Source organism: Agrilus planipennis, unplaced genomic scaffold (assembly GCF_000699045.2).
Source record: "Agrilus planipennis isolate EAB-ADULT unplaced genomic scaffold, Apla_2.0 scaffold57, whole genome shotgun sequence".
In the NCBI taxonomy this organism is placed as follows: domain Eukaryota; kingdom Metazoa; phylum Arthropoda; class Insecta; order Coleoptera; family Buprestidae; genus Agrilus; species Agrilus planipennis.
Window position 1 is genome coordinate 192,750 of NW_020438879.1, and position 13,281 is coordinate 206,030.

The 13,281-nt window shown below is 33.6% G+C and overlaps 1 protein-coding gene across 1 annotated transcript in view; it reads left to right on the top strand.

Annotated features, from left to right (window-relative positions):
- Positions 1–7,669: 7,669 nt before the first annotated feature.
- The window catches only part of LOC108740482 (neurexin-3-like), an 18,978-nt gene continuing 13,366 nt past the window's right edge, over positions 7,670–13,281 (top strand). The window contains exons 1-4 of the mRNA XM_025981476.1: positions 7,670–7,869; positions 8,868–8,976; positions 11,519–11,797; positions 12,416–12,693. Coding sequence (XP_025837261.1) covers positions 7,672–7,869; positions 8,868–8,976; positions 11,519–11,797; positions 12,416–12,693 — 864 coding nt within the window. The 5' untranslated portion in view covers positions 7,670–7,671. The remainder of the gene's footprint in view (positions 7,870–8,867; positions 8,977–11,518; positions 11,798–12,415; positions 12,694–13,281) is intronic.

The window sequence follows — 13,281 nt, forward strand, 5'->3', positions numbered from 1 at the left end:
GTCAAAAACCTCCTCGATCAGTTTTTTGCCAGCAAAGACCAAAAATTTTATGAGCGTGGAATTATGCTACTACCAGAAAGATGGCAAAAGGTGTTGGACCAGAACGGTCAATATATAATTTAATAAAGTATTTGTTTATTATACGAAAACTGTCTTTCATTTCCACAAAAAAAAACAAAATGACTTTCCGAACAACCCTATATTTGTTTTACACTTATATATAATTTGTAGAGAAACAATAACCTTTAATTAAAATGCTGTAATTGTCGTGATATTCCTTCTTCTGAAAGTTGGTTATCGAACTTCTAGGGCAGGTATCGGCAACCTGCGGCTCGCGAGCCATATACGGCTCTTTAGTTGTGAAGCTGCGGCTCTTTGGTTACATACGAAAATATTATTTATTTTATAAAAAAAAAAAACATTTAAAAACCGTTTTGAATCGATTAACGAGGATTAGGCACCGATTCTATCTCTCAGGCACTTGTACTCGTTTTCCACCGCGCCCCAATAGTCTTCCAGATTGTTACAGTGAGGAAGAAGTTGGCATTTGGAGTGCTGAGTATCTTCGGATCGACATATTCGTGCGAGCACGCGTTCTTTAGCCAACTAACAAATTAAAATTTAGAGTCGTGTTTGAAACTTAAAACAACAAGTTATGAGACAAATTTATCCAAACTTTCTAAAACCATGCAAAACCAACGTTCCTATTGAATCTGTTTGCTCAAATGTATGTTATTGTTTGTTTATTATCTAATTTGTTGGGAAAACATTATTAATACATGAAGAAATAGATATTTTTTTCTTATGAATAAATAGATTAGTTTTTCTCAAAACTATATATTGAAAAAATTTTGTGGCTCTTTAAAAACTTTGAAATTATGTAAATTATAATTTTTGACTCTTCCGACTCAAAAGGTTGCCGACCTTTGTTCTAGGGTAATCATTCTTCTGTATATCATATTCATTCGTAAATCAATTTCTTTAATTTGGCATTCAAGTTTATGTTCTCTTTCAGTGAATTTTTCTTCTTGGAATTTTGTAATGTTCTAGAATTTGCCTAAGAATTTTCTTCTAAATGTTTCAAATTTCTCTAATGTTGTAGAATATTTTTGCAAATATCCTTGAATTTCCCTTTAATTTTTCTACCAAATCCCTTGAATTTGCATTTAATTTTTCTTCCAATGATCTTGAAGTTTGACTTAATTTTTCCTCGAATTCCCTTGAATTTTCTTTTAATTCCTTTTTTTTAATATTTCTTTTTTCAAACCATTCTCCTTCAAATAAGAATGTCTCCGAGTCGAAATCATCCTTTCTTAAAGCATCAGCGAGTCGCTCCTCTCTAGGGTGGTCTTACTACCAGTCGTATCTTCGTCTCACCCTTCCAGCTCCGTTTTCAAATCGACTACTTTTAAATCAATTAATTTTCTCACCATTGTTACTACAAAATCCCCTGCGTGGCTTCGTCAACATCAGAGGGGAGGGTATATTTTCCTTTTATTTAGATTGATGTCGTTCCAACCAAAGTAACAGCTTGTGAGTTGATAGAGCGTCAGAAGTAGTGTTCTTATCCAGTGACAAATGTTTTCACGAAAATAAATCATTGTTAATAATATCAGTTATACCTACATATTTCTCTAACATGTTTAGTTTGGATTTTTTATTACTTGATTATCACATACTGCCTAGGATTTTTATCTCTTGATTTAAGTTACCGTTTTTATTTCATCATTTAAATCATAATTTTCACCGGATTCGACAGTTCTTGGAGCTCAAAAGTTTCTGCTATGTAGTGGACAACGCTGTCCTCGCGAATCATTCGTTCTGCATAGGTTATGACATTATCTCACCTGTAATAATTAGTCATTTTCAGCCTCATAGTTGTAAATTACGTATAACGCGTATGACACTTGTCAGGGATGGTCAAGACTCCAAAAATTTTACACCACACAGTTCTTGAAATCGCGAATGATATACGACATATGAATTTACATTGTACCAATGGTCATTATTGTGAAAATTCAAAATTCCGTTCCGCATGAAGCAAATTGCACCTGTGAAGAAAATTAACGTAATGCAGCACTTTCCTTTCGAAACCACCGGCACAAATTCACTCGCGGCTTGCGCTCGCTGCAAATGATAAAAATGCAGTGACACACTGATCTACACTAATGTTTGATATTGTATTGCTGATTTAGTTTATTGAACTGCACCTTTCCTCTTACAAGATTTAAACGTTAAAAGAATAAACAGCTACTGAAGGTTGGCTCTTAACATAAACACCGTGAATCACTCTTAATCTAATCTAACAAACAAACATCCTGTATATGATTATTGTAATTTATCCAAATTTTATATTTCTATACAGAAAGTTAATTGAAAAATGAGCAGTTATGACAGACAATCTTTCAGACACCCTAGCGATAAAGGCTTATTTTCGTTTTCATTTTGCGATACGTATATATAAAATTAAACTTTTTTTTGATTTGATGTGAAATCGTATCCATATGTAAAAATTTCCGTCCCTATATAACGTGAAAATGTCGCACAATGTTTTTAAATTTATTCCTTATATTATTCGGGAGAAACGTCCTCGTAATCACCCAACATTTTGTCGCTTTTATGGTTGAACGTCGACCATGTCAAAGGCTTATCGCTTATCTTACGCTTCTACGAGGATGGATGACATTCGATTCCAAAGATACTCAAAGCGGAATATACACATGCCTCGTGATGGATCAACGGATATACAGGAAAAGTTTCATGTGTTCTGACTTGTGATAGGTTATAAAAGAAATAAAAAAGGCAGTCAAATTTTATATTTCCTTTCGATTTATTATGTTACCCATTTAAAGGATCTATTTTAAAATTTCTTTTTTTTGATAGTAGTTCTTCCGTCCTATCAGTCACTGTGGGCTCGAAACTGTTAACACCAGTGCTTCGAGTGGTCGAAATTCACTTTTGTGAAAATTTGTTTAATCACTTTATGTTAAAAATTGTTTGTAAATAGGTATGCAACACATCGTACACTTGAGCGTAAGAAATTGCTGATACTAACTACTTAATAGTACTTTGCCCTGTGCTGACAGCACTCCTAATTTCTTTTATTTATATATAATATTAGTAAGTATTTTAGAAATAAGTCATTTAGCACTATGCCAATGTTTTGTGTAAACTCGACCATGCACAATTCTATACATATAAATTGAAGCAAAATCGAAGACTATTACAACTATGAACTTTGGAGGTTTCAAATCTATTTACATTGTGTGACCTAATATTATCGGAGACGAGTAAGTCCCATTCTGCACCACTTATTACTTGAAAAGACGGGTCTGAAAAATATGTTTATACTTGACAGGCTTCTTTCTTGAATGAAAAACAAGTCTGGGATGATAAGGATTGCAAATGATTTATTATTAATGAAAAAAATACAATATATACATATATCACTTATTTGTAAAATATGTTTGCTCTTAAATAAGAATGTGCTATTGGGCTGTTTTGTAGTCAAGAATACTTTAAATTGTAATCGTTTTACAGTTATTAGACCTGATGCGTCTGGTTTCAGTTGTCTTATAATAACAATATCAGGAAGTACACTTATTGGTTCGTTGTAAATGTAAAAGATTTCATTGAAACAACGACATAATTGGTAAGGGGATTATTATTATAAGTTTTTTCATTTTACCGAGAGTATTTTCAAACTGATTTGCCTTATTGAGCCCCCATAAGGTAGAATTGATTGTAAGTTTATACAAGTGATAGGTTTCTCCCTTAAGACCCTTTTACGAGAAACCCATAAGGCAATCCTCATTTTAGTATCACCACTTTTTTTGGTGGGATTTTCATGAGTCTGAGTCTAAGTTGATTAGGATTGCAAATGATTCATTATTGGTAAACCAAGATCGACATTTCACCTTTAGTTAGAAGGAATTTTCAAGGTTCTAACTTAGTTTTTACGTCTATATTTTCACTGCGATCTCAACCAACCCAAATAATAGGAAAGACGTCTAGTTTAGGATTCGCACCTAGTAGCGCGACGCCACTGTGTACCGTCTAATCTGTTATGAATCTTTTAAAAAATTACTAAAACACTGGAAAGTATTCTTTCTTACAGTCATTGATTTTATGTTTTTTTGGATAAGAGGTTTATTTGAACGGTTAAAAGAAATCTGTTGCCGATAAGCAAAAGAAAAGAAAATAAAAAAGTGTCTGCCAACTTCTAACTGTTTTCCGTTTGTTTCTTTTTGCTTTCTTTTGCTTTGAAACTAAATTACTGGAAATAAAGAATTTATTAAGTTACAGGAACATAAATTAGTAACAGCCTTTATTTCTACGCTTTCATTAAAACATATCTAAACATTATCTATATATTTTAACAGTTATTATCTCTTAAAAATGTTTGAATCTAAGTAATGTAAATTGGTGAGAACGGAACATAGGGAATCTCATTTTTAAACAACATACTCATTTAAAAGACTTACAACATAGAGAAACTATATGATGATAATTATTTTTTTTTTTTTTATTTTAAACGAGCACAAGGTTCTCAAATACATAAAGTTTTACAACGGCTGCAGACGAACGCTATAATTAATAAAAAAGTTGTGAAAATTTCCATTTGTGGCTTAATTGCTTGAAAATGAGTATAAACTTTCATCCAGTAGCACCCATCTTTTCATATATATAATAAATAAGTCCAATAAAGTAGGTAATATAAGTTCGAAATGTGGTGTTACAGGCGAATGAAGAGGTATTAGAAAGAATAGGAGAAACGAGGACTCTATAGAAGTCAATAAAAAATAGGCGAAATAGGTTGGTAGGACATCTACTCACATGTTAGAGGTAGAAACAGGAATAAAGAGGAGTAGAGGCAGACCTAGATTAGACTACTGTTCGCAAACAGTTAAGGGTGTGGGATGTTCTAGCTTTAAGAAAATGAGAAGATTAGCTCAGGTTAGGAGGTGCTTGTCCAACTAGTCTTAGGACTAACGACCTTACAATGACATGAAGTCCAATAAATATAATTTAAAACTTTTACACGGAGGTGCGCTATTTTTCAAAAGATTTTAAAAGCTCGATTAGTTTAGGACAAATTTTCAGAGAAGTAGACAATTTTTTCTGATGGACGTGGATGATGAAATATATTCAACCCATTCACCAAATTACGCATTTTCGCTCGTAGTACGGTACATAAAAAGAAAAAATGCCGGTAAACAAATGCGCAATTTTTGCGTTCGGTGAACGTTTTGCCTGTATTTCAGAAGACTGTCCCAGTCCCAGCTGAAATTTTCTGTCATACATACGAGCTTGTCATGACTTTTAAAGAAAATCGAGTAAAATAGAATCGATAGTTGTGAAAGTTATGAAAACTTGGGAACTGTGAATAAATTGACCCTTCTTCCAACGCATAAATTGACCTTTTAGCGAACAAAATAGTACAAGGTACTTGAAAGAAGTAAAAAATATAAAAAAAAAATAGTTTCTCTCCATATTTCAACCATGTGTTATGCAGGCATAAGAACAAAGAACACTTACTCTGAGGACATTCTTGTAGATCCCTGTTTTCAAACAGTCGTAAAGTTTCTTTTTTTTATATTTAGTATTAAAATCTTGTAAAGCAAACTGAAAATAGATCCTAAAAATGTTTTACTCCAAGAAAAGAAGAAAGTATATTAAAGTTGCTTCAAATAGTTTAACTCAAAAATCCATAATTTTCTTGGGTATTTGGTTTTGGTTTTAGTCTTGGTCTTGCTCGTGCGGTGTTAGTTTTAGTCATGGTCTTCTTCGTTCGGTCTTGGTCTTGGTCTTGATCTTGTCAGTAAAAAGACAGTCTTTGTAAGACTTCAAAACCAAGACTAATTTTGCTCATTACTAACGCACGGGAAATAGCAATCAAACAAAACAATAGATAACACTTCATCTTTGCGAACAGTACCTTTTAAATGAAAGTTTCATTCTCTCAAATGTAAATCAAGTTTCCACGTTCACGTTATATGGTACGTATAAAACGACGCCCAGCACCTCCACCATTATTTTTTCAATTTACCATTCTTAAATTAAAATGATTTTAATAAAACATTAATGTTTTCATAACTAGAAGAGTGATACTTAATTTGTATAAAGAGCAACAGGCAGTTATAGAGCTGGAGCTTCAACGTAGAGAAGTAAATATTAGGAATGGAATCAGACAGGGATGTACACTGTCGCCGCTACTTTTTAATCTATACATCGAAGACGCGATCAACATCATTAAAGACAGTACAACTGTAGGGATTGATGTACAGGGACAAAAGATTAGTATGCTTAGATTTGCAGATGATATAGCATCTAGCAAGGAGGACCTAGAGATAGCTTTAAATTAAATGGAAGCGGTACTCTCAGATCAGTACTGTATGAAAATCAATAAAAGTTAAACTGAAGTACTGGTATGCAAGGGAAGAAAAAGTAAGGAAAGAGCAAATATAAAGATAAGAGACGAAAAATTAGAAGAAGTGGCTGATTTTAGATATCTAGGAAGTCAGATAAGTCAGGATGGAAGGAGTAGTAGGGATATAAAGCAGAGAATAGCGCAGGGTCGTGTCGCCTTTAATAAAAAGAAGTCACTTCAGTGCTCGCGAACGGTTAATTTAGAAATTCAAAAAAAGTTGTTAAACGTGTATGTTTGGAGCGCGGTGTTGTGCGGGTGCGAAACATGGACGGTGGGCGCGGCGGAAAAGAAAAGGTTAGAAGCCTTCGAAATGTGGTGCTATAGGCGAATGATGAGGATAACGTGGGTAGAAAAGGTTAGAAATGAAGAGGTATTGGAAAGAATAGGAGAACAGAGGACTCTATGGAAGTCAATAAAAAATAGGCGAGATAGGTTGGTAGGACCCCTTCTCAGACATGAAGGGCTAGTTAGAGACATATTAGAGGCAGAAACAGGAGTTAGGAGGGGTAGAGATAGACCTACGTTAGATGACTGTTCACAAGTAGTTAAGGATGTGAATTGTTCTAGTTTTAAGGAAATGCGAAGTTTAGCTCAGGATAGGGAAAGAGTGGAGGTACGTGTCCAACCAGTCTTAGGACTGACGAACTTATGATGAAGATAAACTAAGATGACTTAATGCTACATTATGCATCGTATTTATTTAATGATATTAAGATGTGTATTACATTGTCCAAACCAAGAGCTTTATGCTGATGTTGCCACATTACATAGCCAAAGAAACACTTCCTGACTAAGCGTGGTCGAAAATTCCATTTCTCTAAAAAGTATCACGAAATGTATAGGTATAAATCTGAAAACATTTAAAATTTTTTTTAGACCTGTCCTGATTACAATCTGATTTATTTACATGTATCATTTATTACAACAGTATCTAATTGTTTCGCCTCCCAACGATTCCTCATCAAATGGAAGAAATAGTCCTCAATTTTAGAAACTTGAATATCTTAATTTCATTTATATTTAAAGTTCTCGGGCATTTATAATTTTGCAAATACCGACTAATTGTATTTTTTGATTTGTTTTATTACAATACGACGGCATCATGACAAAATCCAAGTACCATTAAACAAAAATTTCTAATTTGAAATAAGCATGTAGTACCTACCTATATGTGTGTTATAACTTCAACAATTTCCTTAATTTAATTATTGAAAACGAAAATTTGAAATTGTAAGGTCACTATGGACACAGAAATGGAAACACAAACGGAAGAAATCGTTCTACGATTTCGAACTAAAAAACCTTTGGGACTTCTTCTTATAACAAGTACAGCAGAGACAGGAGACCGTGTTGAACTCGCGGTAGCAGCGGGAAGAATTAGAATGGCTTTAAGGATGGGAGTGAGAAAGAAAAAGGACGAGGACAAAGAGAAGGATAAGGTAAGAATATGGTAAAAAAGTAATAAATATCAGTGTACGTAGTAAAACTTCCGTATCACAACTTTTTCGAAAATAACTTTTTTCATGGAATTAGCTTTAAATAGACCAATTATGAAAAACTTGCATGGGGAGGTTCTATTTCGATAAATCACACCCAGAATGTTGATTCTGGGAGACGACAGGAGTTTGTTCCTGTAAAAAAGGGAAAGAATAACTACAGCAACACAAAATAAAATAAAATGTTGATTTTCATTGCTCTAATACACAACGGTTTAATTATTATTACAACGAGCATCCATTCTCAAGGCGTTAATACAATAAACCATAGTTTTGTAGAATCGTTAGTTTGGGCCTGAAGTTTAATTTTGGGGCAGCTCTGTCAGTAGAATATGTGTCATGTAGAAAGGATTTCATTTTGATCAGATATTAGCTTAACTTTTTTACGAATCAGGTTAACAATGAAAAAACAATATAGTGTTTTGTAAGTAAAGTGATATTCTTTAATATAAACAGTATTAATTAGAAATAGGAACATTGCTAAAAAAATAACACTTAATCTAACACTAAAAATCATTATAAACGTTTCTTTGCTATATGAAATGCAATTTTTATTATTATACATATAGTCTATTTCATCTATTTCTTTAAATTAGTATCGCCTGTGGTCGAAATTCGACGTTTCAAAAAACCTTTTAAAAATGCTTCAAAATTATGTCGGTAACTTAACTCATAATATTGTAAATTTATTAAATAATTGCAAATTGAGTTGTTTTATTCCCAAATCGTCAATGGTAAAACCGAGTAACGTAGCAATAAAAGTCCGAAAAATCGTCTCATATTCTATTAAGATGTATTCAAACATTTGGGCTTTTAAGAATACGTATCTGATCTGGGTGCAGTTTTTTAAGTTATAATGCTCGTTTTTTGAATTATTCTGAGTTTTAAATGAGCGTTATCTCAAAAACTTCTATTTCTTCATTTTTATATACAAACTTTAGATTCTTCTGGCTGGTCAACACGTCAATGATAACGAATGGCACACTATCAAATTTTCGAGGCGGGGAGTTAATTTGAAACTTCAGTTAGATGGGCATACACCTTTGCGGGGTAAGTAAATAATTTTTGCCTTTTTTCATGTAATGTTCTCTCCAGTATTCATATTGCATATCCAAAACGTTATTTAATAGATCATTGTAGTAGTTTAATCAACCACCCAACACAGCGTTTCTTAATCTTTTTGTAAGATGAAATGCCTTCTAATTATAATTTTTTGACGTGACAACGTCTTATAATTCGATGGAGCCGGCTACACGCACGAAAAAACATGACTCATGCGGCGTTACCTCGCTCTGAGGCGTTCCATTTAAGGCTTGAAGTGCAAGCGAGAGCGCGGAACGAGCGACAAAGAGGCACAATCGGCCTCCGCGTTCGGCAGCGTTCGACATCTGTCTCTCTCCTACTTGAGTGAGCGATGCGTCCGCGTGGACAGCTGCTATACAATAATACATTTCCATTTACCTCCTTCTCTATATCCATACAAAACATCTACCAAACAAATAAAATTAAAATTTTCTTTTGAAAAATGAAACCATTCCATCAGTATTTTCTTATGACGTTGTCACGTTCAACTATCGTCAGTAAACCGACTTTACAGACAACCGATTTTTTCACAGAACCCCTAGTTTAACTATTAATTTTCACTCACTTTTAATCAGTACATATTTTCATGTGTTTATTATTTTTATGACAACTAATCCATTTAAGAATGCCGTATCAAAAATATGCTACTAATAGTTAAACTAGGAGTTCCTTGAAAAAAGTGATATTAGATCTTATTTAAAAGTGTCACTCCAACCTTTGGGGTTGTGAGTAATTTCTATTACATTTGTTCCTTCTATTTCAAAACGTTTTTCTTCTGAAAGGCTTTTTATATCCAGGAAGTAATCAAAATTCTTGGAGCTCACACAATTTGTCCAAAATTATTTTCTTTTCATAAAAGCAAAAATCTTTTCATTAACAGTAAATACATTTACTCGAAAGGATTGCGTGATATTACAGAAAAATTCCACTACATACCTGTGAATTTTTATAAACGATGCTTAACTAGGATTCCATTTCGTGAGGCGTTAATTTTAATTGTTTTGTTTAAAATATTATGAAAAAGTGCTCGTAACTTTTCCAGAAGTCCCGGTTCCAACGAACTATATTTACCAAATTGTTTTAATAATCCCAATCAATCTATGTATGTATAGTAAAAAATGTACAAAAGTATATATATGTATCCATTACCCTCTTCGACGTTCTTACATCTTGTGATATTAAACGGATTCCTATCTCGTACTTTATCCCTTAAGGAAACTTCTGGAATAATTTACATTCCAATTTTCTTATTAACTTCAACCCATGATCGATGTAAGTAATTTTAAGTTTTAACAACTCGTTAATAAAAAGGGATATCATTCAGATTAGAAATGGAAATAGCAATACCATAAAAAAACACATCATATTCCGAACTCATACAATTTGCATAGCTACTTACTATTTTTTATGGGATATCCAAAGTTATAGTTGAGGAAATAAAAGACTGGACCTTCGAATTTTGTGCAGTAAGTCGGATCGATATGCGGTTTTCTGCATTCGATTCATGAAATGATGATAGAAATAGTAAGTCCGATTTTGTTACTCGAGCGTTTTGAAGATCGCTGGACACGAATATATAATCGGCGACGGCCTACAAGATACCTCAGGACCAAGGAGACCGTTATCACCTCGTCTCCAGGTGTTATGTTTTAAATTCATTAAAAATCATTTGAAATTAGTTAGGACGGAAGGAATAATAGGGATATAAAGCAGAAGAAAATGCAAGGTCGAGTTGCCTTTATTAAAAAGAAGTCAATTCTATGCTCGCGAACGGTTGGAAAGTCGAAAAAGATTGTTAAAGGTGTATGTTTGGAGAGCGGCGCTGTATGGGTGCGAAATATGGACGGTGAGCGCGACGGAAAAGAAAAGATTAGAAGCGTTCGAAATGTGGTGTTACCAACGAATGATAAGGATACCGTGGATAGAGAAGGTTAGAAATGAAGAGATATTAGAGAGAATAGAAAAACAGAGGGCTATAGAAGTCAATAAAAAATAGGCAAAATAGGTCGTTAGGCATGAAGGTCTAGTTAGAGACATACTAGAGGCAAAAACAGGAGTTAAGAGGATAGAGTTAGACCTAGATTAGATTACTGTTCGCAAGTAGTTAACGACGTGTGTTGTTCTATTTGGGAAATGTAAAGATTAGTTCAGGATAGGAAAGAGTGGAGGTACGTGTCCAACCAGTCTTAGGACTGACGACCTTATGATGATAATAACAGAAATACTTCAAAACAATATTTCGTTATTTTCAATGTATATATTTATAAACGAACGCCCTTAGTATCGGAAATAATTTTGAACTGCGATTCAATAAGGAAGGACTAAATAACACAATTTTACCCCTATCCCACAAAACTCTCCCACCTTGGATGTCATTCGCATAATTAATTTATAAAAGTTATCGAGTTTTATAAGTATATACTTTGTTGGTTTGTCTTCGACTAAAATAGTTCTGTAATAACTATTATTGAGTGGGACTAATGACGATCCCATGTATCGAACATTACAGCTGAGACACATGGCACATACACGACACTTCAATGGCGACGGATTTACATTGGAGGTGTCCAAGATGAACTGGGCATGTCGACGACAGTACCAAACTTTGTTGGAGAAATCCAACAGTTCTATTTCAATGGAATATCGTATATCGAGCTTGCCAAGTCGTCAAGCACCGAGCAGAAAATCGCTGGATTTCCAGCAATCAAAGTGGCAGCAAAGTTCGTGAAACGTCTCATAAATAATCTCCATCGACCCGTTACATTTCGCTCACAGCATACGTTTATAGGTGATGATAAAAAGTTATTCGTGCATGTTAATATCCTTCCGAACCATAAGCTTCCTAATCATATCGTATCACAGGAATATTTACATAAACTACAGTAAACAGTTTTAAAATATTTCAAATTCCAAATGTTCCTGTATTATCTTATTTTTCTTTAATATTTCGATTATGCCCTAAAATGAAGAAGATTAAATACTTAAATTTTATTACGGGATGCTCTTATTATTTTTTTTTTTTAATGCATTTGAATTTTCTATATAGATGTACAATGTACATAGTAAATTATAATTATCTATTTTGCGATAATTTCTAGCTTGAATTTTGATTTACCGAAAAATTTATCATAAAGATAAAACATTTTTCTTCAATAGTCTGCAAGCCAGTGAAACTTCTAGTACCTAAAATATTTCGTAAATAAATCAATTCTAACCAATAGCAACCTGACAAAGTTTTAAAATTGAAAAACAAATAGGAAACAGAAGAATTGTTTTGGGAATATGTGATTAAGTTTTCATTTGAAAGTTTCTAAAGTTAGTCAGCACATACTCTATCGATCTATGGATAGAGTGTCTCAATAGCTTTTCTTCGCTCTACTAACGGTCAGATTTTCTGGTCCTTCAGGACTGCCCATGCTGCGAGCATACTCCAGTATTCACGTTGATTTCCTTTTTAAAACAAAACATGCAAATGGATTGATTCTGTTCAACGGTGGAAAGAAAGACGACTTTATAGCTATAGAGCTAGTTAACGGACATATCCACTACGTACTGAATGTCGGCGAAGGAGCAATTAAACTGAAAGATGCCTCTAAAACTCCTCTTAACGACAATCATTGGCACACCGTTGGTATTAGGAGGCCTTCTCTTAAACAGCACACTCTCATGGTAGACGACGATGTTGTGGTAAGCCAGTAATATTTTATTCACAAAAAAAATCCAACGTGTAATTATACAACACGCTACGGAAGTGAAACTTCTTCAAACACACAAACATACCGAGATAGGGGTTAGGGAATTGGTTTAATGGTATTATTTGTACACTATGCTTCGCACGGGTGCAATGCTGATAGTAAATATACTATAGAATGTCTTCATATACAATAATCACAGCTTTTTTGTCAGTTGACAATACAAATCGGCCGGTATCGCCGCAACCGCTATGTCCCTGCATTTTAAGTCTGTAATATGTTCGAAATTCATTTAAATTACATGCTGTAAAGGGCCATATTGTTCTCTATTAAATGCACAATGTATTTAATAGTACTTAATTGGATAAGGATTAATACTGTATTGCTTATAATCGCTTCGTAAATATTTCTCGTAAAAAGTAAAGGATAAAAAATTGTTATTGTGGGTTATCCCTAAGAGATAGACATATACCATCCCGGACTTTTTTGTAGACCTTTTTAAGGTGTACAATACTGTAATATATTATTTTGATCTATCTCGTAGGGTTCAGCCAGCGTTTGCAATGTAAGCGCAAAAAAT